This window comes from Tachyglossus aculeatus, chromosome 14 (genome assembly GCF_015852505.1).
Source record: "Tachyglossus aculeatus isolate mTacAcu1 chromosome 14, mTacAcu1.pri, whole genome shotgun sequence".
In the NCBI taxonomy this organism is placed as follows: Eukaryota; Metazoa; Chordata; class Mammalia; order Monotremata; family Tachyglossidae; genus Tachyglossus; species Tachyglossus aculeatus.
In genome coordinates this window covers 2482151-2508030 of record NC_052079.1, presented here as the reverse complement: position 1 = coordinate 2508030, position 25880 = coordinate 2482151, and the positions used below count along the sequence as shown (strand labels likewise).

At 45.4% G+C, this 25880-nt stretch overlaps 1 protein-coding gene across 1 annotated transcript in view; it reads right to left on the bottom strand.

Annotated features, from left to right (window-relative positions):
• Positions 1 to 338: 338 nt before the first annotated feature.
• Positions 339 to 25880, bottom strand: part of WDHD1 (WD repeat and HMG-box DNA binding protein 1) — a 65113-nt gene continuing 39571 nt past the window's right edge. Inside the window, exons 17-26 of the mRNA XM_038756805.1 lie at positions 22791 to 22905; positions 20817 to 20948; positions 16395 to 16630; positions 14210 to 14340; positions 11912 to 11968; positions 11511 to 11554; positions 9918 to 10088; positions 4793 to 4923; positions 1830 to 1968; positions 339 to 870 (exon numbers count right to left, since the gene is read on the bottom strand). Coding sequence (XP_038612733.1) covers positions 670 to 870; positions 1830 to 1968; positions 4793 to 4923; positions 9918 to 10088; positions 11511 to 11554; positions 11912 to 11968; positions 14210 to 14340; positions 16395 to 16630; positions 20817 to 20948; positions 22791 to 22905 — 1357 coding nt within the window. The 3' untranslated portion in view covers positions 339 to 669. The remainder of the gene's footprint in view (positions 871 to 1829; positions 1969 to 4792; positions 4924 to 9917; positions 10089 to 11510; positions 11555 to 11911; positions 11969 to 14209; positions 14341 to 16394; positions 16631 to 20816; positions 20949 to 22790; positions 22906 to 25880) is intronic.

Sequence of the window (25880 nt, the reverse complement as noted above, 5' to 3'; positions counted from 1 at the left end):
TCGCTGGTCGATCACTCCCTTCGGTACGAGCGTTAGATTGAAACACAATTGAAACTTGATAATATGTCAAACGTAACCTTTTACACCCACAGAAGTTATACTGCTTTCCTATCAGAATCAGTTTGTTCTTGGAATCAAAACTTACCAAATTGCCGTCGCCTCCGCAACAATTACGTATATAATATTAAGCGTTCACTCACACCTCTATTTGATTTTCCAGAGATAACGAAGAGCACGGTGCGTCTGTTGAGTTCCGCAGCTCCGGTATATCTTTCCGTTCAACCGCGTAACCGGAAATATTCGGAGGGATTCGGCCGGGCTCGGTTTGCAACATCAACCCTTTAATTTTTATTTATTTTTTTTTACAGCTGATGTTTGCCAGATGCAACGGAGGTTTGAACGCCTGGAAAACTTGAAAAGCAGAGAAACAATGCAAAAAGGACTTATCTACAGAATGATATATTTACGTATAACTTCAAATCCCGCTTGGAAGAATCCGCGTCCAGATTCTCCAACACGACGAGCCATTTCGGCAGTTTCCGCCCCACTCCGTGCAGTCACAGCTCGTCGTTTTCACAAATTCCTTCCCGCACACGTTACCACGCTTCCCGCAGGAAGGGCGGGTTTTTTTCAAAAGTGTTTTGACAGGAATCCTGTCGATCCGTGGATTTAATCCTGCTTAAACGCAAAGGCCGAGAGCTTCTGACTGGCGGAGAGGTCCAGAGGTCTCCGCTTTTTGGACAGACTCGAGTCCTCCTTGGATGTCTCTTTCGGGCTCTCTTGCTCGTTTCTTTCGCCGGCTGAACGTTTCCGCTTCTTGGCTTCGGCCTCATCGCCTGCGGTTCCTCCTTTGGCCTTGTCCGCCCATCCCTGGAGAAATAAGCGGGAAAGAAAAAAATCCCAGGTGAATGAATTCCCGGATGATATAGCTCAGAGATATTCGGAAACGCCGCTTTTCCATTCAGGAATACCAGGAACTCATGTCCGGGTAACTGTGGCGTTCCCATTAGGCCCGAAATTCTTATTCTTTCTCTTCCCCCCCTCCCTTTTTTTTAAGTTCCCATCTGACTTTACCATGGATTTTTTTTTTTAAGTTCCCATCTGACTTTACCATGGATTCAGCGGAAGAGAATCTTACCTCCTTCCCTTCCCCCACTGCACCTGTATATATGTATATACGTTTGTACATATTTGTTACTCTATTTATTTATTTATTTTACTTGTACATATCTATTCTATTTATTTTATTTTGTTAGTATGTTTGGTTTTGTTCTCTGTCTCCCCCTTTTAGACTGTGAGCCCACTGTTGGGTAGGGACCGTCTCTAGATGTTGCCGATTTGTACTTCCCAAGCACTTAGTACAGTGCTTTGCACACAGTAAGCGCTCAATAAATACGATTGATTGATTGATTGACTGGCTCCCTTTCTTCATCCCTCCTCCCAGCCCCACACTGCTTACGTCCACATCCGTCCTTTCTTTCTATTCGTGTCCGTCTCCCCCTCCTCTAGACTGTAAGCTCGTTGTGGGCAGGGAATGTGTCTGTTCATTCATCTGTTCATTCATTCATTCATACAATCGTATTTATTGAGCGCTTCCTGTGTGCAGAGCACTGTACTAAGCGCTTGGGAAGTCCAAGTTGGCAACGTTCAGAGACGGTCCCTACCCAACAACGGGCTCACAGTCTAGAAGGGGGAGACAGACAACAAAACAAAACATATTAACCAAATAAAATAAACAGAATAGTAATTTGATCACTGATCAAAGAGAAGGGGTATGGAAAGATAAAAGAATATGCCGGAATTGAAAGGGCGAAAATAGTTTCTCTTACCATCCTTTCTTCGCTTGACAGCAGTCTGAACTGACTCATGCCTTCTTTTATAATATCCGCTTCTTCGGACAAACCAGGATTATCAGCCAAGATGTCTTTTCTGTTCTCCTCGAGCCACAACTGGAAGCCCGTCCGGGGTCTAAGATATTTACAAAGCAGAAATTTTGGGACGGTTGGGGAGGTATTTTAAGTAAATAACACTTGGCCTTACAGGCTTTTGCTTTTAGTAACCGGTCAATCATATTTATTGAGCGCTTTCTGTGTGCTGAGCGCTTGGGAGAGACCCATTCCCAGCCCTCAATGAATAAATATTATTCAATGAATAAATATAATTCCGGCTATCTCCTTCCCTTCCCCACAGCACCTGTATATATGTATATATGGTTGTACATATTTATTACTCTATTTATTTATTTATTTATTTTACTTGTACATTTCTATCCTATTTATTTTATTTTGTTGGTATGTTTGGTTCTGTTCTCTGTCTCCCCCTTTTAGACTGTGAGCCCACTTTTGGGTAGGGACTGTCTCTATGTGTTGCCAATTTGTACTTCCCAAGCGCTTAGTACAGTGCTCTGCACATAGTAAGCGCTCAATAAATACAATTGATTGATTGATTGACTGTGTGCCAGCGGACCTGGGAGGGGAGATGAATGACTGTGAGCCCGCTGTTGGGTAGGGACTGTCTCTAAATGTTGCCAACTTGGACTTCCCAAGCGCTTAGTACAGTGCTCTGCACACAGTAAGCGCTCAATAAATACGATTGAATGAAGGAATAAAGGGAATGAGTCGGGGGAGATGGGAGTGGAAGAAAAAGAAAAGAGGGCTTACTGAGGGAAGGCCTCCTGGAGGAGACGGGGCCTTCAGTGAGGAAGAGTTATTGTCGGATACGAAGAGGGAGGGTGTCATCATCATCATCAATCGTATTTATTGAGCGCTTACTGTGTGCAGAGCACTGTACTAAGCGCTTGGGAAGCACACGTTACAAGTACAAGCTGTCCCGGGCCAGCCTAAAAACCCATCCCGTGGGAGAAGTCCAAGACGGCAACTTCAAGACCTCTGGGCTGCTTTCGTTCACTCATTCAGTCGTATTTATTGAGCGCTTACTGTTTCCCATTCCTCGATTCCCAACCGGGCTGGGTTAATAATAATAATAATAATAATAATAATAATAATAATGATGGCATTTGTTAAGTGCTTACTATGTGCAAAGCACTGTTCTAAGCGCTGGGGGGGATACAAAGTGATCAGGTTGTCCTGCGTGGGGCTCACAGTCATCATCCCCATTTTACAGATGAGGTCACTGAGGCTTCTAGACTGTGAGCCCGCTGTTGGGTAGGGACTGTCTCTATGTGTTGCCTTCCCAAGTGCTTAGTACAGTGCTCTGCACACAGTAAGCACTCAATAAATACCATTGATTGATTGATTGATTAAGTGACTTGCCCAAGGCCACACAGCAGACATGTGGTGGAGTAGGGATTCGAACCCATGACCTCTGACTCCAAAGCCTGGGCTCTTCCCACCGAGCCACAGGTCTCGCTATGGATATGTGTCCCTGCAGACCATGAGGAGTCGGGGCGGGGAATGGGATGTGACGGGCCTTAGAAGTCCTCTTTAATAAACTGGAAATTCATTCAATCGTATTTATTGAGTGCTGACTGTGTGCAGAGCACTGTACTAAGCGCTTGGGAGGGGACAATAGAACAACAAACCGACACATTTCCTGCCCACAGCGAGCTCACGGTTTAGAGGGGGAGACAGACGTGAATAGAAAAAAGTAAATTTGAGAGATACGGCCATATGTGGTGTGGGGCTGGGAGGGGGGATGAAGAGAAGAGGAAGGTGGGGGTTTAGTCAGGGAATAATAATAATAATAATGGAATTTATTAAGTGCTTACTATGTGCAAAGCACTGTTCTAAGCGCTGGGACGGATACAAGGTTTGGATATGTGTCCCTGCAGACCATGAGGAGTCGGGGCGGGGAATGGGATGTGACGGGCCTTAGAAGCCCTCTTTAATAAACTGGAAATTCATTCGATCGTATTTATCGAGCGCTGACTGTGTGCAGAGCACTGTGCTAAGCGCTTGGGAAGTCCAAGTTGGCAGCATATAGAGACGGTCCCTACCCAACAGCGGGCTCACAGTCTAAAAGGGGGAGACGGGCAACAAAATAAAACACGGAGACAGGCGTCAAAGTCGTCAGAACAAATAGAATTAAAAATAGACGCACAGGGGATGGGTCTGTTTGTTTCTCGTTCTACTGCGCTCTCCCGGGGCCCACAGTACAGTGCTGTGCACACAGTAAGTGCCGAATGATCATCAATCGTATTTATTGAGCGTTTACTATGTGCAGAGCACTGTACTAAGCGCTTGGGAAGTCCAAGTTGGCAGCATATAAATAATATATTATTTATTTATTTAATTTATCTGTACATATCTATTCTATTTATTTTACTTTGTTAGTATGTTTGGTTTTGTTCTCTGTCTCCCCCTTTTAGACTGTGAGCCCACTGTTGGGTAGGGACTGTCTCTAGATGTTGCCAGTTTGTACTTCCCAAGCGCTTAGTACAGTGCTCTGCACATAGTAAGCGCTCAATAAATACGATTGATGATGATGATGATGATGTATATATGTTTGTACGTATTTATTACCCTATTTATTTATTTTACTTGTACATATTTATTCTACTTATTTTATTTTAATATGTTTTGTTTTGTTGTCTGTCTCCCCCTTCTAGACTGTGAGCCCGCTGTTGGGTAGGGACCGTCTCTATATGTTGCCAACTTGTACTTCCCAAGCGCTTAGTACAGTGCTCTGCACACAGTAAGCGCTCAATAAATATGATTGAATGAATATAGAGACGGTCCCTACCCAAAATCAAATAAATGGGATCGAAGGAATGAAGCGGCCATTAGATATCAGTGACTGATTGAGCGGCTGAACGATCCCCGTGGGCACTCACCTTTTGATTTCAATATTCTCAGGAGGAGCCACCGGGCTTTCGGACACCGGATTTTCCGACTTTTCCTCGCCCGCCTCCGCCGTCGCGTCCGTTTTAGGGGTGCGGGTGTGGAAAAAATTGGCTGCCAGGGCCTAAGAAATACGCATTTCCACTCCGACAATCCACCAGCGACTTCCGCCGCCGACTCCTCGCCCGCGTCCCGCCCGGGAATGCCCTCCCTCTTCAAATCCGAAAGCCAATTCCTCTCCCTCGGCTTCAAAGCCTCATTGAAGGCCCATCTCCTCCAGGAGGTCTTCCTGGAAGCAGGAAAGAGAGGCAGCGGGGCTCAGTGGAAAAGAGCCCGGGCTTTGGAGTCGGCGGTCATGGGTTCAAATCCCGACTCCGCCAATTGTCAGCTGGGTGACTGTGGGCCAGTCACTTCACTTCTCTGGGCTTCAGTTCCCTCATCTGGAAAATGGGGATTAAGACTGTGAGCCCTCCGTGGGACAACCTGATCACCCTGTATCCGCCCCAGCACTTAGAACAGTGCTCTGCACATAGTAAACGCTTAATAAATTCTATTATTATTATTTATTATTATTTTTATTATTATTATTATTCCCTGACTAAATCCCCACCTTCCTCTTCTCTTCATCCCCCCTCCCAACCCCACACCACATATGGCCGTATCTCTCAAATTTACTTTTTTCTATTCACGTCCGTCTCCCCCTCTAAACCGTGAGCTCGCTGTGGGCAGGAAATGTGTCTGTTTGTTGTTCTATTGTTCCCTCCCAAGCGCTTAGCACAGTGCTCTGCACACAGTCAGCGCTCGATAAATACGATCGAATGAATTTCCAGTTTATTAAAGAGGACTTCTAAGGCCCGTCACATCCCATTCCCCGCCCCGACTCCTCATGGTCTGCAGGGACACATATCCAAAGCGAGACCTGTGGCTCAGTGGAGAGAGCCCGGGCTTTGGAGTCGGAGGTCATGGGTTCGAATCCCTACTCCGCCACATGTCTGCTGTGTGGCCTTGGGCAAGTCACTCAATCAATCAATCAATCGTATTTATTGAGGGCTTACTGTGTGCAGAGCACTTGGAAAGTGCAAGTCGGCAACACATAGAGACAGTCCCTACCCAACAGCGGCTCACAGTCTAGAAGCCTCAGTTATCTCATCTGTAAAATGGGGATGATGACTGTGAGCCCCACGCGGGACAACCTGATCACCTCGTATCCCCCCCAGCGCTTAGAACAGTGCTTTGCACATAGTAAGCGCTTAACAAATGCCATCATTATTATTATTATTATTAACCCAGCCTGGTTGGGAATCGAGGAATGGGAAACAGTGTAGCCTAGCGGATAGAGCCCAGGCCTGGGAATCAGAAGGATCCCGGTTCTAATCCCGGCTCCGCCACTCGTTTGCCCACGGTGACCTTGGGCAGGTCTCTTCATTTCTCTGGGCCTCAGTTACCACATCCGTAAAATGGGGATTAAGACTGCGAGCCCCATGTGGGCTCTCCTCCCAAATGGGGTATCTACTCCAGCGCTTAGAATGGTTCTTGACATATTGTAAGCGCTTAAATACCCGTTATTATTATTACCAAAGGTGGCCGGGACGGGCCAAGGGTAGTGGCCGGCCTAAAATGGATTGCTGTCGATGCCTACTTGTTTTGTTTCATTTAATCGTATTTATTGACCGCTTACCGTGTGTTGTTTTGTTGTCCGTCTGCCCCGTGTGAGCCTATGAGCCCACTTTTAGACTGTGAGCCCCCTTTTAGACTGTGAGCCCACTGTTGGGTAGGGACTGTCTCTATATGTTGCCAATTTGTACTTCCCAAGCGCTTAGTACAGTGCTCTGCACATAGTAAGCGCTCAATAAATACGATTGATGATGATGATGATGATGCCCCCTTCTAGACCGTGAGCCCGTCGTTGGGTAGGGAGTGTCTCTATCTGTTGCCAAATCGGACTTTCCAAGCACTTAGTATAGTAAGCGTTCAATAAATACGACGGAATGAATGAATGACTGAAACCCCGGGCGGATCGCTAGACCTCCAGCGATGGAATCTACCTTCTTCTTTATCAATCAATCAATCAATCGTATTTACTGAGCGCTTACTGTGTGCAGAGCACCGTACTAAGCGCTTGGGAAGTCCAAGTTGGCAACGTATAGAGACAGTCCCTACCCAACAGTGGGCTCACAGTCTAGAAGGGGGAAGACAGAGAACAAAACCAAACATGCTAACAAAATAAAATAAATAGAATAGATATGTACAAGTAAGATAGAGTAATAAATCTGTACAAACATATATACAGGTGCTGTGGGGAACAGTGGGCTCACAGTCTAGAAGGGGGAGACAGAGAACAAAACCAAACATGCTAACAAAATAAAATAAATAGAATAGATATGTACAAGATAAATAAATGAGTAATAAATCTGTACAAACATATATACAGGTGCTGTGGGGAACAGTGGGCTCACAGTCTAGAAGGGGGAGACAGAGAACAAAACCAAACATGCTAACAAAATAAAATAAATAGAATAGATATGTACAAGATAGAGTAATAAACCTGTACAAACATATATACAGGTGCTGTGGGGAACAGTGGGCTCACAGTCTAGAAGGGGGAGACAGAGAACAAAACCAAACATGCTAACGAAATAAAATAAATAGAATAGATATGTACAAGATAAATAAATGAGTAATAAATCTGTACAAACATATATACAGGTGCTGTGGGGAACAGTGGGCTCACAGTCTAGAAGGGGGAGACAGAGAACAAAACCAAACATGCTAACAAAATAAAATAAATAGAATAGATATGTACAAGATAGAGTAATAAACCTGTACAAACATATATACAGGTGCTGTGGGGAACAGTGGGCTCACAGTCTAGAAGGGGGAGACAGAGAACAAAACCAAACATGCTAACAAAATAAAATAAATAGAATAGATATGTACAAGATAGAGTAATAAACCTGTACAAACATATATACAGGTGCTGTGGGGAACAGTGGGCTCACAGTCTAGAAGGGGGAGACAGAGAACAAAACCAAACATGCTAACAAAATAAAACAAATAGAATAGATATGTACAAGATAAATAAATGAGTAATAAATCTGTACAAACATATATGCAGGTGCTGTGGGGAACAGTGGGCTCACAGTCTAGAAGGGGGAGACAGAGAACAAAACCAAACATGCTAACAAAATAAAATAAATAGAATAGATATGTACAAGTAAGATAAATAGAGTAATAAATCTGTACAAGATAAATAAATGAGTAATAAATCTGTACAAACATATATGCAGGTGCTGTGGGGAACAGTGGGCTCACAGTCTAGAAGGGGGAGACAGAGAACAAAACCAAACATGCTAACAAAATAAAATAAATAGAATAGATATGTACAAGTAAGATAAATAGAGTAATAAATCTGTACAAACATATATACAGGTGCTGTGGGGAACAGTGGGCTCACAGTCTAGAAGGGGGAGACAGAGAACAAAACCAAACGTGCTAACAAAATAAAACAAATAGAATAGATATGTACAAGATAAATAAATGAGTAATAAATCTGTACAAACATATATGCAGGTGCTGTGGGGAACAGTGGGCTCACAGTCTAGAAGGGGGAGACAGAGAACAAAACCAAACATGCTAACAAAATAAAATAAATAGAATAGATATGTACAAGATAGAGTAATAAACCTGTACAAACATATATACAGGTGCTGTGGGGAACAGTGGGCTCACAGTCTAGAAGGGGGAGACAGAGAACAAAACCAAACATGCTAACAAAATAAAATAAATAGAATAGATAGGTACAAGATAGAGTAATAAACCTGTACAAACATATATACAGGTGCTGTGGGGAACAGTGGGCTCACAGTCTAGAAGGGGGAGACAGAGAACAAAACCAAACATGCTAACGAAATAAAATAAATAGAATAGATATGTACAAGATAGAGTAATAAATCTGTACAAACATATATACAGGTGCTGTGGGGAACAGTGGGCTCACAGTCTAGAAGGGGGAGACAGAGAACAAAACCAAACATGCTAACAAAATAAAATAAATAGAATAGATATGTACAAGATAGAGTAATAAACCTGTACAAACATATATACAGGTGCTGTGGGGAACAGTGGGCTCACAGTCTAGAAGGGGGAGACAGAGAACAAAACCAAACATGCTAACAAAATAAAATAAATAGAATAGATATGTACAAGTAAGATAAATAGAGTAATAAATCTGTACAAGATAAATAAATGAGTAATAAATCTGTACAAACATATATGCAGGTGCTGTGGGGAACAGTGGGCTCACAGTCTAGAAGGGGGAGACAGAGAACAAAACCAAACATGCTAACAAAATAAAATAAATAGAATAGATATGTACAAGTAAGATAAATAGAGTAATAAATCTGTACAAACATATATACAGGTGCTGTGGGGAACAGTGGGCTCACAGTCTAGAAGGGGGAGACAGAGAACAAAACCAAACGTGCTAACAAAATAAAACAAATAGAATAGATATGTACAAGATAAATAAATGAGTAATAAATCTGTACAAACATATATGCAGGTGCTGTGGGGAACAGTGGGCTCACAGTCTAGAAGGGGGAGACAGAGAACAAAACCAAACATGCTAACAAAATAAAATAAATAGAATAGATAGGTACAAGATAGAGTAATAAACCTGTACAAACATATATACAGGTGCTGTGGGGAACAGTGGGCTCACAGTCTAGAAGGGGGAGACAGAGAACAAAACCAAACATGCTAACAAAATAAAATAAATAGAATAGATAGGTACAAGATAGAGTAATAAACCTGTACAAACATATATACAGGTGCTGTGGGGAACAGTGGGCTCACAGTCTAGAAGGGGGAGACAGAGAACAAAACCAAACATGCTAACAAAATAAAATAAATAGAATAGATAGGTACAAGATAGAGTAATAAACCTGTACAAACATATATACAGGTGCTGTGGGGAAGGGAAGGAGGTAAGATGAGGGGAATGGAGAGGGGGACGAGAACGCCTCCCGGGTTGGGAATAATCCGCCAGAATTAGACGCCTCGTAAACCCCCCCCCTCACCGGGGTCAAGGGGCAAACCCAGGGTGAACAGAGACGTCACCTGCTTGGACTTCGGCTTCGGGGCGAGGGGCTTTATAACCACGGGTTTCTCCTTGCTCGCCGTCCGAGCGGCCGCCGTCCATTTCCGGGAGAGTTTGTTCATGTTATCTAAAATGTTCGAAGGCCGGACCCCGTTTCCAGTCACGCCTGCTTCTCTCGCGCCGGCTGATACCTGCGAGACACCCGGGAACGGAAAGGTCATCTAATCAATCAATCAATCAATCATATTTATTGAGCGCTTACTGTGTGCAGAGCACCGTACTAAGCGCTTGGGAAGTACAAATTGGCAACATAGAGAGACAGTCCCTACCCAACATTGGGCTCACAGTCTAGAAGGGGGAAGACAGAGAACAAAACCAAACATGCTGACAAAATAAAATAAATAGAATAGATAGGTACAAGTAAGATAAATAGAATAATAAATCTGTACAAACATATATACAGGTGCTGTGGGGAACAGTGGGCTCACAGTCTAGAAGGGGGAGACAGAGAACTATGTGCAGAGCACTGTACTAAGCGCTTGGGAAGTACAAATTGGCAACATATAGAGACAGTCCCTACCCAACATTGGGCTCACAGTCTAAAAGTCTAATCAATCCCGGGCAAGAGTGGGGCCTAAAAAAGGGCACCCCAGCCTGGGAGTCGGAGGGCCTGGGTTCGAATCCTGCCTCCGCCGCACACCTGTTGTGTGACCTTGGCCGGGTCCCTTCGCTTCCCCTGTTGTCTTGCTTCCGCCGTCTGCAAAACGGGGATGAGGATGATGGCATTTTGTTAAGCGCTTACTAGGTGCCAACCACTGTTCTAAGTGCTGGGGGGATACAAGGTGATCAGGTTGTCCCCGGTGGGGGGCTCACGGTTTTAATCCCCATTTTACAGATAAGGGAACTGAGGCTCAGAGAAGTGAAGTGACTCGCCCAAGGCCACACAGCAGACATGTGGCGGGGCCGGGATTCGAACTCATGACCTGACTCCAAAGCCCGGGCTCTTGCCACTGAACCACCTGCCTTCCCTCCTGCTTAGACGGACAGCCCCATAGGGGACCTAATGATATTGATGCCTGTTTTGTTTCATTGTCTCCCCCCTTCTAGACTGTGAGCCCGTTGTTGGGGAGGGATTGTCTCTATCAGTTGCCGAATTGTACTTTCCAAGCGCTCAGTACAGTGCTCTGCATACGGTAAACGCGTGATAAATACGATTAAATGAATGAATAGTGATTTTGCGTCTGCCCCAGGAGTTAGAATACTGCTTGGAACGTAGCAAGCACTTAACAAATACCACTATTATTATATAATTAGTATTGATGCTACATTATTAATGGCTGACATGACTGAATAATAATAATAATAATAATGATCGGATTTAATGAGCATCTACAGGCTGCAGAGCGCTGTACTAAGCGACCGGGAGAGGACACGACACGCAACTTGGACTCAAAGAGCTGGCGGGGGACAATGATACCGAATTATATTCCAGAGAAGAGGAAGAAATTGAGCGAATCAGACAGGAACGTAAGAGCTATGTGGCGTTTAGATTGCTGCCAACTTTGCAAATCATCTTTAAGGGCCAGAAAATCGATCACTTAGGAGCCTCTTACCTTGAAGGGATTCACTCGTCCTTGGTTGCTGGATATAATCGCACCTTTCATTACGATCGGAAAGAGAGAAAAACCACTGAAATTGATGTTACCGCGTCGCCTGTAGGATCAGATTAAACATCTTTACCCTGGAAAACCGTAAACACACACGTGCCTCGGGGGCCGCTTTAAAAATCTAAAATACCGTGTCCCAGGATTTTACGCTATGAAAATTTGTTCTTCCCAAGCGCTTAGTCCAGTGCTCTGCACACAGTAAGCGCTAAATACGATTGATGATGATGATGATGATGATGAGACAGATATGGAGGAAGAGATAATGTTAGCGCGACACTCTAAGTCTCTTTACCGTTTAAAAATAAAGTTTCGCTCACTGGCGAGGGGAGCTAAGTGGTTATCCGCACCTGATTTGAGAGCCGGGGCTTCGGGTGACTCGACGCCTTTACAGACTGGATTCTGTCCTACTGAACAAATAAAATGAAAGTCCTTTACCAGCTTGACATCGAAATGTACTGAACGTTACGTTCTAACCGCCACCGAAAACAAATAAAAACCCTGCGGATGCCACTTTCACCTAACCGGACTCACACCCACCAAAAAGCAAATGGGTGACGGGAAGGTGACAACTATTTTATTTTGTTAATATGTTTTGTTTTGTCGTCTGTCTCCCCCTTCTAGACTGTAAGCCCGCTGTTGGGTAGGGACCGTCTCTAGATGTTGCCAACTTGGACTTCCCAAGCGCTTAGTACAGTGCTCTGCACACAGGAAGCGCTCAATAAATACGATTGAATGAATGAATATTTTATTTGTACATATTTATTCTATTTACTTTATTTTGTTAATATGTTTTGTTTTGTCGTCTGTCTCCCCCTTCTAGACTGTGAGCCTGCTGTTGGGTAGGGACCGTCTCTCGATGTTGCCAACTTGGACTTCCCAAGCGCTTAGTACGGTGCTCTGCACACAGGAAGCGCTCAATAAATACGATTGAATGAATGAATGACTCTATTTTATTTGTACATATTTATTCTATTTATTTTATTTTGTTAATATGTTTTGTTTTGTCGTCTGTCTCCCCCTTCTAGACTGTGAGCCCGCTGTTGGGTAGGGACCGTCTCTAGATGTTGCCAACTTGGACTTCCCAAGTGCTTAGTACAGTGCTCTGCACACAGGAAGCGCTCAATAAATACGATTGAATGAATGAATGACTATTTTATTTGTACATATTTATTCTATTTATTTTATTTTGTTAATATGTTTTGTTTTGTTGTCTGTCTCCCCCTTCTAGACTGTGAGCCCGCTGGTGGGTAGGGACCGTCTCTAGATGTTGCCAACTTGGACTTCCCAAGCGCTTAGTCCAGTGCTCTGCACACAGGAAGCGCTCAATAAATACGATTGAATGAACTAAGATGGGCGTTAAAAACATAGGAGAATCAAACCAAATTAAAAGAAAAAGTCTTGGTTTCTTCTCCCTCACGCACTTTCCCCTTATCGCTGTCCATTTCCTCCATTTCCTTTTACCGTATATGGTTGATTAGGGTGTTGATAATTAAGTCCTTATTATGTGCCGCTCATCCGGGACGCAATCAATGGGATTTACTGAGCTCTTATGGTACTAAGCGCTTGGGAGAGTACAATATACAGAGTCGATAGACACGTTCCCTGCCCACAACAAGCTTACAGTCTAGAGGAGGGGATAAGGACAGCAATATAAATAAATGTTACGATATGTACGCAAATGCTGTGGTAGGATGAATATTAAGTGTCCAAAGGGTACGGAGCCAAGCGCCGAGCAACGCCGAAGGGAAAGGGACTTTGGGAAAAGACGACTTAATTGAGATGACTTAATTGAGAAGCAGTGTGGCTCAGTGGAAAAGAGCCCAGGCTTTGGAGTCAGTGGTCATGGGTTCAAATCCCGGCTCCGCCAACTGTCAGCTGGGTGGCTGTGGGCAAGTCACTTCACTTCTCTGTGCCTCAGTTCCCTCATCTGGAAAATGGGGATTGACTGTGAGCCCCGCCGTGGGACAACCTATTTATTTATTTTACTTGTACATATCTATTCTATTTATTTTATTTTGTTAGTATGTTTGGTTTTGTTCTCTGTCTCCCTCTTTTAGACTGTGAGCCCACTGCTGGGTAGGGACCGTCTCTATATGTTGCCAACTTGTACTTCCCAAGCGCTTAGTCCAGTGCTCTGCACACAGTAAGCGCTCAATAAACACGATTGATGATGATGATGATGACAACCTGATCACCTTGTATCCCCCCAGCGCTTAGAACAGTGCTTTGCACATAGTAAGTGCTTAAGAAATGCCATCGTCATCGGGGAGGGCCTCTTGGAGGAGATTCATTCACTCATTCATATTTATTGAGCGCTTACTGTGTGCAGAGCACTGGACTAAGCGCTTGGGAAGTCCAAGTTGGCAACATAGAGAGACGGTCCCTACCCAACAGCGGGCTCACAGTCTAGAAGGGGGAGACGGACAACAAAACATATTAACAAAATAAAATAAATGGAATAAATATGTACAAATAAAATAGAGTCATTCATTCATTCATTCAAACGCATTAACAAGATAAAATAAATACAGTAATAGAAATACGATTGAATGAATGAATGAATGAATGTGATGTGACCCTAATACGGCTTTAAGCGATGAAAAACGTGAAAGGAATTCCGGCGCTTCTCTGAAAACGCGTCTTACTATTCCTAGGCGTTTCCGGTTTCTCTTCCGCCTCTTCGACCTCACTGGCTTCGTCACCGTCTTCCTCCTCGTCCTCTGGCCGGTGGCTTCTGGACTGGGGTAGGCGCCATTCCGTGGCTGTGTTACTGTACCTAAAAAACACGCAACCTTCTCCATTAGCTTGGCCGTCCAAAAGATACCGAGCTAATGACGATACGCTGGGGCATCGCGTTAGCGTGGCTCTCCGGAAAAATGCCACACATTCCCAGACTGAGCCCCTTCCTTCCTCTCCCCCTCGTCCCCCTCTCCATCCTCCCCATCTTACCTCCTTCCCTTCCCCACAGCACCTGTATATATGTATATATGTTTGTACAGATTTATTACTCTATTTATTTATTCATTTATTTTACCCGTACATATCTATTCCATTTATTTTATTTTGTTAGTATGGTTTTGTTCTCTGTCTCCCCCTTTTAGACTGTGAGCCCACTGTTGGGTAGGGACTGTCTCTAGATGTTGCCAACTTGGACTTCCCAAGCGCTTAGTACAGTGCTCTGCACACCGTAAGCGCTCAATAAATACGATTGATTGATTGATTAATGATGTGCTTCTAGCTTTACTTCTATTTATTCTGATGACTTGACCCTGTCCTCATGTTTTGTTTTGTCGTCTGTCTCCCCCTTCTAGACTGTGAGCCCGCTGTAGGGTAGGGACCGTCTCTATAGGCTGCCGACTTGGACTTCCCAAGCGCTTAGTCCATTCATTCATTCATCCAATCGTATTTATTGAGCGCTTACTGTGTGCAGAGCACTGTACTAAGCGCTTGGGAAGTCCAAGTTGGCAACATATAGAGACGGTCCCTACCCAACAGCGGGCTCACAGTCTAGAAGGGGGAGACGGACAACAAAACAAAACATATTAATAAAATAAATAGAATAAATATGTACAAGTAAAATAGAGTAATATGTACAAACACATATTCATTTATTCAGTCGTATTTATTGAGCGCTTACTGTGTGCAGAGCACTGTACTAAGCGCTTGGGAAGTACAAGTTGGAAACATATAGAGATGGTCCCTACCCAACAGCGGGCTCACAGTCTAGAAGGGGGGAGACAGACAATGAAACAAAACATGAGAACAGGGGTCAAGTCTTCAGAATAAATAGAAGTAAAGCTAGAAGCACATCATTAATCAATCAATCGTATTTATTGAGCACTTACTTGTGCAGAGCACTGTACTAAGCGCTTGGGAAGTCCAAGTTGGCAACATATAGAGACGGTCCCTACCCAACAGCGGGCTCACAGTCTAGGAGGGCGAGACAGACAACAAAACATATTAACAAAAAATAAATGGAATAAATATGTACAAATAGAGTCATTCATTCACTCAATCGTACTTATTGAGCGCTTACTGTGTGCAGAGCACTGTACTAAGCGCTTGGGAAGTCCAAGTTGGCAACATCTAGAGACGGTCCCTACCCAACAGCGGGCTCACAGTCTAGAAGGGCGAGGCAGACAACAAAACAAAACATATCAACAAAATAAAATAAATAGAATAAATATGTACAAATAAAATCGTCATTCATTCATTCACTCAATCGTATTTATTGAGCGCTTACTGTGTGCAGAGCACTGTACTAAGCGCTTGGGAAGTCCAAGTTGGCAACATCTAGAGACGGTCCCTACCCAACAGTGGGCTCACAGCCTAGAAGGGCGAGGCAGACAACAAAACAAATCAACAAAATAAAATAAATGGAATAAATATGTACAAATAAAATAGAGTCATTCATTCATTCACTCAATCGTACTTATTGAGCGCTTACTGTGAGCAGAGCACTGGACTAAGCGCTTGGGAAGTCCAAGTTGGCAACATATAGAGACGGTCCCTACCCAACAGCGGGCTCACAGTCTAGGAGGGCGAGACAGACAACAAAACAAAACATATCAACAAAATAAAATAAATGGAATAAATATGTACAAATAAAATAGAGTCATTCATTCATTCACTCAATCGTACTTATTGAGCGCTTACTGTGAGCAGAGCATTGGACTAAGTGCTTGGGAAGTCCAAGTTGGCAACATATAGAGACGGTCCCTACCCAACAGTGGGCTCACAGGCTAGAAACTGCGGCTGTTCCAGAAACTCCGGAAGCGTATCGAAGCAATGAAGATAAACCGAGGCGTCTCTTTGAAAGCACACTCTCACCCGGCGTTCAGCTTGCTCCGGAAATCCTCCTGCCGCTCACCGCCTCTCTCCTCCTCCTCCTCCTCGGCCGCCGCCGCCAGTTCGGCCGCCTTCTCCACGGCCAACTCGCTGAGCCGCTGGGCTAATATTAGCCGCCGAGAGCGGGAGGCGTATTTGATGGCCAGACTCACGGCGTTTTGGGTCATCAGCCCGGCGAGCTCCGTGCAGCGAAATTCACGCTCCAGTTTACACGAAAGCTGGCGAGGGGAAGGACGAGAGGGGACGGACGGATTGTAGGCGGAGGAGAAATGGGGGCAAGGGACGAGGCCGCGCTCATCTCTGACGCCTCTGGGCTTCACACTCCTGCCGTCTCCAGGGGCGGATAAATCGAGTCCTCCCCTTCTTCCCCTTCTCCATCCTCCCCCGCCTTACTTCCTCCCCCTCCCCACAATCCATCAATCGTATTTATTGAGCGCTTACTGTGTGCAGAGCACCGGACTAAGCGCTTGGGAAGTCCAAGCTGGCAACATCTAGAGACGGTCCCTACCCAACATCATCATCATCAGTCGTATTTATTGAGAGCTTCCTGTGTGCAGAGCACCGGACTAAGCGCTTGGGAAGTCCAAGTTGGCAACATCTAGAGACGGTCCCTACCCAACATCATCATCATCAATCATATTTAGTGAGCGCTTACTGTGTGCAGAGCACTGGACTAAGCGCTTGGGAAGTCCAAGTTGGCAACATCTAGAGATGGTCCCTACCCAACAGCGGGCTCACAGTCTAGAAGACATGTCTACAGGTCCCCACAGCACCTGGATATATGTATATATGTTCGGACGGATTTATTACTCTATTTATTGATTGATTTTACTGGTACATATCTATTCTATTTATTTTATTTGGTTAATATGTTTGGTTTTGTTCTCCGTCTCCCCCTTCTAGACTGTGAGCCCACTGTTGGGTAGGGACTGTCTCTATATGTTGCCAACTTGTACTTCCCAAGCGCTTAGTACAGTGCTCCGCACACAGTAAGCGCTCAATAAATACGACTGAATGAAAATGAATGAATTTATTTTGTGAATGATGTGCATATAATTTTAATTCTATTTGTTCTGACGACTTGACACCTGTCCACATGTTTTGTTTTGTTGTCTGTCTCCCCCTTCTAGACTGTGAGCCCGTTGTTGGGTAGGGACCGTCTCTATATGTTGCCAACTTGTACTTCCCAAGCGCTTAGTACAGTGCTCTGCACACAGTAGCGCTCAATAAATATGATTGATTGATTGATTGATTCTAGACTGTGAGCCCACTGTTGGGTAGGGACCGTCTCTATATGTTGCCAACTTGGACTTCCCAAGCGCTTAGTCCAGTGCTCTGCACACAGTCAGCGCTCAATAAATACGATTGATTGATTGATTGATTCTAGACTGTGAGCCCACTGCTGGGTAGGGACCGTCTCTATATGTTGCCAACTTGGACTTCCCAAGCGCTTAGTCCAGTGCTCTGCACACAGTAGGCGCTCAATAAATACAACTGATTGATTGATTGATTGTTCTTTGTCTCCCCCTTCTAGACTGTGAACCCACTGTTGGGTAGGGACCGTCTCTAGATGTTGCTAACTTGGACTTCCCAAGCGCTTAGTCCAGTGCTCTGCACACAGTAAGCGCTCAATAAATACGATTGAATGAATGAATGAATGAGAAACTGCCCCCCACCAACAGAATGGCGTGTTGAGAAGTCGAGCGAATCTTTCCTTTTGAGGTTGCATCTCCGGACCCTGCAATCCTCAGAATTAAAACCTGACGGTCCATCTGACCCTGCGCTGCTTGGGATGTCCTTGAAAGGGTCCAGAAGGTCGGAAGCAAAACGTAACCGGAGAGAGCTAATAATAATAATAATGATGACAATGATAATAATGGCATTTGTTAAGCGCTTACTATGTGCCAGCTAACGTAACAGGCCCTTCTAAACATTGCCAAACCAGTGAGAACAAACATATTTCACAACAGCGCGGAACAGATCAGCAAACTCCCCCTCCTGTGTCCAGCCTGCCCGGGCTCCGTGACAACTTTAATCCCACCTCGCCGGGAGAGCCCGGGCCCGGGAATTCATTCATTCATTCATTCAACCGTATTTATTGAGCACTTACTGCGTGCACTGCACCGTACTAAGAGCTTGGGAAGTACAAGTTGGCAACATATAGACGGTCCCTACCCGGAGGACTCAGTTTCTAATCTCCTTGCAGCCACTTAATAATAATCACGATGGTATTTGTTAAGCGCTTACTATGTGCCAAGCACCGTTCTAAGCGCTAGGCCGTCGGGTTGTCCCGCGTGGGGCTCACAGTCTTCATCCCCATTTTTTACAGATGAGGGAACTGAGGCACAGAGCAGTGAGTGGCCTACGGCAGACGGGTGGCAGAGCCGGGATTAGAACCCGCATCCTCTGACTCCTAAGCGGGGGATCTTTCCGTCAAGCCACGCTGCTTCTCTGCCCGTCCGCTGTGTGACCCTGGGCAAGTCGCTTCCCTTCTCTGAGCCTCAGTTGTCTCATGGGTAAAATGGGGGTGAAGACTGTGAGCGGACAGGGACTGCGTCCAACCCAATTAGCTTGTATAAAATAATAATGGCATTTATTAAGCGCTTACTATGTGCAAAGCACTGTTCTAAGCGCTGGGGAGGTTATGAGGTGATCAGGTTGCCCCACGGGGGGGGGCTCACAGTCTTCATCCCCATTTTCCAGATGAGGTCACTGAGGCCCAGAGAAGTGAAGCGACTTGCCCAAAGGCACCCAGCTAATTGGCAGAGCGGCGATTTGAATCAATCAATCGTATTTATTGAGCGCTTACTGTGTGCAAAGCATTGTACTAAGCGCTTGGGGAGTACAAGTTGGCAACATCTAGAGACGGTCCCTACCCAACAGCGGGCTCACAGTCTAGAAGGGGGAGACAGACAACACAACCAAACATCTTAACAAAATAAAATGAATAGAATAGATACGTACAAGTGAAATAAATAAATAAATGACCTCTGACTCCAAAGCCCGGGCTCTTTCCACTGAGCCACGCTGCTTCTCGTGCTTGTACCTCCCCCAGCGCTTCGTACAACGCCTGGCACATGGTAAGCGCTTAACGAACACCATTAGAAAAAGGAAGAAAGGAAGGGCGGCCGCCCCTCAGACACGAATGGGACAATTCATTCATTCATTCATTCATTCAATCGTATTTATTGAGCGCTTACCGTGTGCAGAGCACTGGACTAAGCGCTTGTACAGATGAATGACAGCCTCTGTCCAACCTGATTTGCTTGTATCCACCGTAGTGCTTGGCTCATAGTAAGCTCTTAATATTTATTACTCTATTTTATTTGTACCTATCTATCCTATTTATTTTATTTTGTTAGTATGTTTGGTTTTGTTCTCTGCCTCCCCCTTTTAGACTGTGAGCCCACTGTTGGGTAGGGACTGTCTCTAGATGTTGCCAATTTGTACTTCCCAAGCGCTTAGTACAGTGCTCTGCACATAGTAAGCGCTCAATAAATACGATTGATGATGATTTGTACACATTTATTCTATTTGTACATATTTATTCTATTTATTTTATTTGGTTAATCTGTTTGGTTTTGTTCTCTGTCTCCCCCTTCTAGACTGTGAGCCCACTGTTGGGTAGGGACTGTCTCTGTTGCCAACTTGGACTTCCCAAGCGCTTAGTCCAGTGCTCTGCACACAGTAAGCGCTCAATAAATACGATTGAATGAATGCATGAAGTGGATTCATCTGCACGAAGCCTCCCGGCGAAAATCCCACTGCCCTCGAGTCCGGTCACCTGGGCCGTAGGTAGATCCGCCCGGCCCCCGGAGCAGTCGGAAGGACCGAATGGCTCCCGGAAACCTGGCGCTAACTTTTTTCATCATCATCATCAATCGTATTTATTGAGCGCTTACTGTGTGCAGAGCACTGTACTAAGCGCTTGGGAAGTACAAATTGGCAACACATAGAGACAGTCCCTACCCAACAGTGGGCTCACAGTCTAAAAAGTGGGCTCACAGTCTAACTCCTCCCATGATTCGGTGACGAGAAGGCACCTGTATATATGTTTGTACGTATTTATTACTTTATTTATTTTACTTGGACATATCTATTCTATTTATTTTACTCTGTCAACATGTTTTGTTTTGTGGTCTGTCTCCCCCTTCTAGACTGTGAGCCCGCTGTTGGGCAGGGACCATCCCTATATGTTGCCAACAGGGACTTCCGAAGCGCTCAGCACACAGTAAGCGCTCAATAAATACGATTGAATGAATGAATGAATGAATGAATGAATGAATGAACGAAAGGCACCGCTTCGGTTAAGACTCCGGTCTGGCCGCGACAAGGTGCTCGAAGGCGCACTGCACACGGGGGTTTTTCCCTTTCAAAAGCGAACTGCCCGGGCGTTGTACTTACGGCAAACATTTTCATCAGGAGCTCCTGCTGTTCCTTCGTGGCCCGATTTTGGGCATTTTCATCAAATTCGTAGCCGTTTTGGGATAAGTAGTCTAGGTGGTTGTGGAACAGAACCGAACGCCAAAATTGTTCCTTAGGAGGAAAAAAAAAGAAATCCCGTATGAATTATATCCATTTATTCCACTTCACATCGTTCACAGCACTTATGTATATATCTGTAATCTATATATGTGTGTATTCATTTATGAATATTAATGTCCGCCTCCCCCCTAGACTGTGGGCTCACTGCGGGCAGGGAATGTGTCTGTTTATTGTTCTACTGTACTCTCCCGGGCGTTTAGTACGGTGCTTTGCACACAGTAAGCGCTCAATCAATCAATTGTATTTATTGAGCGCTTACTGTGTGCAGAGCACTGTGCTAAGCGCTTGGGAAGTACAAGCTGGCAACATATAGAGGCGGTCCCTACCCAACAGTGGGCTCACAGTCTAAAAGGGGGAGATAAAAGGGAGTCAATAAATACGACTGAATGAACATATTTATTCTAGCATACTAATCTGAAAGCTATACGTTGTTTTCCCGAATTATCTCCCTTTACCTGCTTGGATCTGGGAAAAGAATTAGTGACTGAATTATCAATCGATCGTATTTACTGAGGGCTTCTAGACTGTGAGCCCACTGTTGGGTAGGGACCGTCTCTATGTGTTGCCAACTTGCTTCCCAAGTGCTTAGTACAGTGCTCTGCACACAGTAAGCGTTCAATAAATACAACTGATTGATTGACTTACGCTGTGTAGAATATGTTTTGTTTTGTTGTCTGTCTCTCCCTTCTAGACTGTGAGCCCGCTGGTGGGTAGGGACCGTCTCTAGATGTTGCCAACTTGGACTTCCCAAGCGCTTAGTACGGTGCTCTGCACACAGTGAGCGCTCAATAAGTACGACTGAGTGAATGAATATACACTATCACGAGTTGATAGATGCATTTCCTCTATGCACACAGTGCTCTGCACACGGTAAGCGCTCAATAAATACGATTGATTGATTGATCGATTTCCTGCCCCCGCGATGAGTCTGCAGTCTAGAGGATTGCGATCATCTGGCGTTAAATGGTTTGACGTGCCAAACCGGTTATGGATACGGGGAAATGCGGTCAGCATGATCCGTTTATCAAAACTCGCTGAGGCATTTCAGACATTCCCAAGTTATAGACAGACCGTTTTCAAATTCCACTTTTCCTGCGGTTGGCTTGGGAGGTGATGTTGAATTTTTGCAAAAGCAGTGAAGGCTAACCGCAAGTTGTTTCCTCTTAAAAGGGGGTCGAAATCGGGGATGGCTCCTCTTTGCCCTTGCCGTGAGGCTCTGTGAACGTGTGCTGTGTTATCTATCAATAAATTAACGGTTTTTATTGAGCGCTTATTGTGAGCACTGTAGTAAACGCTTGAGAGATGGGAGTTGGAGGACACGTTCCCTGGTCTTCTGTTCATGAGGGCTGGCCACCCCCGATCTAAACGCTCGCCAGTCTCCGATCGGAGTGGTTGGAATTAACGTTTTACCGTGTCGAAGAACTGAAATTGAGGAGCCGGGGGAGGTTTTTTTTTTTTTATCAAATACAAGTGAACAGGAACGACTTTAAGCAGCCGAACGGTAAATTCAAAATAAAAACGGGTTAAGGTTGTAGTTGACCTCTAGCAAATGGGCCTAAAGTGGTTAGAGAAGCAGCATGGCTCAGTGGAAAGAGCCCGGGCTTTGGAGTCCGACTGCCAATTGCCAGCTGTGTGACTTCGGGCAAGTGGCTTCACTTCTCTGGGCCTCAGTTCCCTCATCTGTCAAATGGGGATGAAGACTGGGAGCCCCCCTGTGGGACAACCTCATCACCTTGTAACCTTCCCAGCGCTTAGAACACAGTTAGCGCTTAATAAATGCTATCATTATTATTATTAGTAGTAGTATTCCCCCCTCCCCTCCTCACCGCATACCTCCATTTGCCCTTTCTCCGTTGCAATATGACAGTAGGGAAGCTCAAATGACAAAATTGCTACCGCAGGGCGTGGAAGCGTAGGAGGAAACCGCGATCCTTTGCAAGGAATGCACCTGTCAACGGGGGGAAAGGCGGGGGAAAAAAAAAAAAGACCGTCATCTGCTAGTCAAAAGTACTCCCTAAATCTGGAAAATCAAGATTGAAAAAATAAAAAATAGGAAAAGGAATTATTCCTAGAGATTTTATTCATTCATTCATTCATTCAATCGTATTTATTTATTTTACCTGTACATTTCTATCCTACTTATTTTATTTTGTTGGTATGTTTGGTTCTGTTCTCTGTCTCCCCCTTTTAGACTGTGAGCCCACTGTTGGGTAGGGGCTGTCTCTATGTGATGCCAATTTGTACTTCCCAAGCGCTTAGTACAGTGCTCTGCACATAGTAAGCGCTCAATAAATACGACTGATTGATTGATTATCGAGCGCTGACTGTGTGCAGAGCACTGGACTAAGCGCTTGGGAAGTCCAAGTGGGTAACATATAGAGACGGTCCCTACCCAATAGCGGGCTCACTCATGTTCTGTTCCCAAATCCTTTAAATAAACAAGTTTTCCTTTGCAAGGGACTGTTCTCCGTTACCTATTGACACACTTCAAAGCCCTGTAGGAGATGACGAAATCCGAAGGGGAGCTTTTTCCAATTTCGACAACTGTTTAAAAAGGACACGGGGGTTGTTATTTGCAAGTGAGCTTCCGAAGGCTCTTCTCAAACCACCAAATTTGAGGTTGGGCTTTGAAAATGTCATTGGGAACGGGTGCGCTCGGGAAGGAAATGAATAAGTAGACGCAAATTTACAAAGAAGTGCTTTCCAAGTTTTGCATTCCCATTGCCTCGGACACCTCAGAACCAATCTGAAGGCAAAAATCGGCGTTTTTCATAACGGCCGGGGCGTTTGTTGAGGACCCGCCCCGCGCCAGGCGCTGTGCTAAGCGCTGGGGTGGATGTAACGCCTGGAGTCCTGGGTTCTAATCCCGACTCCACCACTTGACCGCTGTGTGACGTGGGGCAAGTCACTTCACGTCTCTGGGCCTCAGTTCCCTCGTCTGTCAAATGGGGTTGAAGCCTGTGAGCCCCACGGGGGACAGGGACTGTGTCCAGCCCACTTTGCTCGTATCTACCCCGGCGCTTAGTACAGTGTCAGCGCTTAACGAATGCCACAATTATTAGCAATAGCAACAATAATAATATTTATTCCTGCTATTCACACCTACCAGAGTAATAATAATGGCATTTATTAAGCGCTTACTATGTGCAAAGCACTGTTCTAAGCGCTGGGGAGGTTACAAAGTGATCAGGTTGTCCCACGGGGGGCTCACAGTCTTCATCCCCAGTTTAGAGATGAGGGAACTGAGGCAAAGAGAAGTGAAGTGACTCGCCCAAAGTCACACAGCTGACAATCGGCGGAGCCGGGATTTGAACCCAGGACCTCTGACTCCAAAGCCCAGGCTCTTTCCCACTGAGCCATGCTGCTTCTCTAGAGTAGGTTTTTGACTTGTCCTGTGAATTATCCCCCCCGCCTTACCTCCTTCCCCTCCCCACAGCACCTGTATATATGTATATATGTTTGAACGCATTTATTACTATTTTATTTGTACATATTTATTCTATTTATTTTATTTTGTTAACATGTTTTGTTTTGTTGTCTGTCTCCCCCCTTCTAGACTGTGAGCCCGCTGTCGGGTAGGGACCGTCTCTAGATGTTGCCAACTTGGACTTCCCAAGCGCTTAGTCCAGTGCTCTGCACACGGTAAGCGCTCAATAAATAGGACTGAATGAATACAAGCAAACCGGATTGGACACGGTCCCTGCCCCATCTGGGGCTCGGAGCCGTCCTCCCCGTTTTCCCAGATGAGGTAACGGCGGCCCAGAGGAGGGAAGCAACGTGGCTCAGTGGAAAGAGCCCGGGCTTTGGAATCAGAGGTCATGGGTTCAAATCCCGGCTCCGCCAACTGTCAGCTGGGTGGCTTTGGGCGAGTCACTTCACTTCTCCAGGCCTCGGTTCCCTCATCTGGAAAACGGCGGTGAAGACTGTGAGCCCCCTCCGTGGGACAACCTGATCCCCAGCGCTTAGAACAGTGCTTTGCACATAGTAAGCGCTTAATAAATGCCATTCTTCTTATTATTATTACGGTAACGAGCGTGCCAAGGGCAAGCAAAATTCTTGCCCTTCCAATTCCTGAAGCCGGCTTCAAGGCCGGACTAAATCTCTATTTGGAAAATTCGGAGTCGGGGGGCGGAGGGGACAGTTTGGTGTGTTTTGGGAGAACCTCCTGCCCTCTTCTCCGTGCGGAGGAAGTGACGGCGGCTTTTCTGAGTGGCTCCGCACGGCCGTTAAATGCTGTGATAGCCAGATCACGCGACTTGAAATCAGATGAACCGGCTGCCCGGGGCGATTACGGGCAGGAGCGACGGTTAGAAACTCCTGAACTAAATAAAATCCAACGGCGCTGGAGGGGCGGCGTGGCCTAGTGGAGGCAGGTCGGGCTGAGGAGTCAGAGGACCCGGGTTCTAATCCTGACTCTGCTACTTAATAATAATGATAGCCTTTATTAAGCGCTTACTATGTGCCAAGCACCGTCCTAAGCGCTGGGAAAGTTACAAGGTGATCAGGTTGTCCCACGGGGGGCTCCCCAGTCTTCAGCCCCATTTCAGAGATGAGGAAACTGAGGCCCAGAGACGGGAAGTGACTTGCCCAAAGTCACACAGCTGGCAACTGGCGGAGTCGGGATTTGAACCCATGACTCCAAAGCGCAGGCTTTTAGACTGTGAGCCCACTGCTGGGTAGGGACTGTCTCTATATGTTGCCAGCTTGTACTTCCCAAGTGCTTAGTACAGTGCTCTGCACACAGTAAGCGCTCAATAAATACGATTGATGATGATGATGATGATGATGATGAAAAAGCACGGGCGGTTATTCTGAAGATATATTTTTAAAAAATTAAAAAAAAACGGCAGACTTGTTGCTTATCTACCCCCGCCCCCCGGCGCTTAGTACAGTGCCCGGCACCTCGTAAGTGCTTAGCAAATA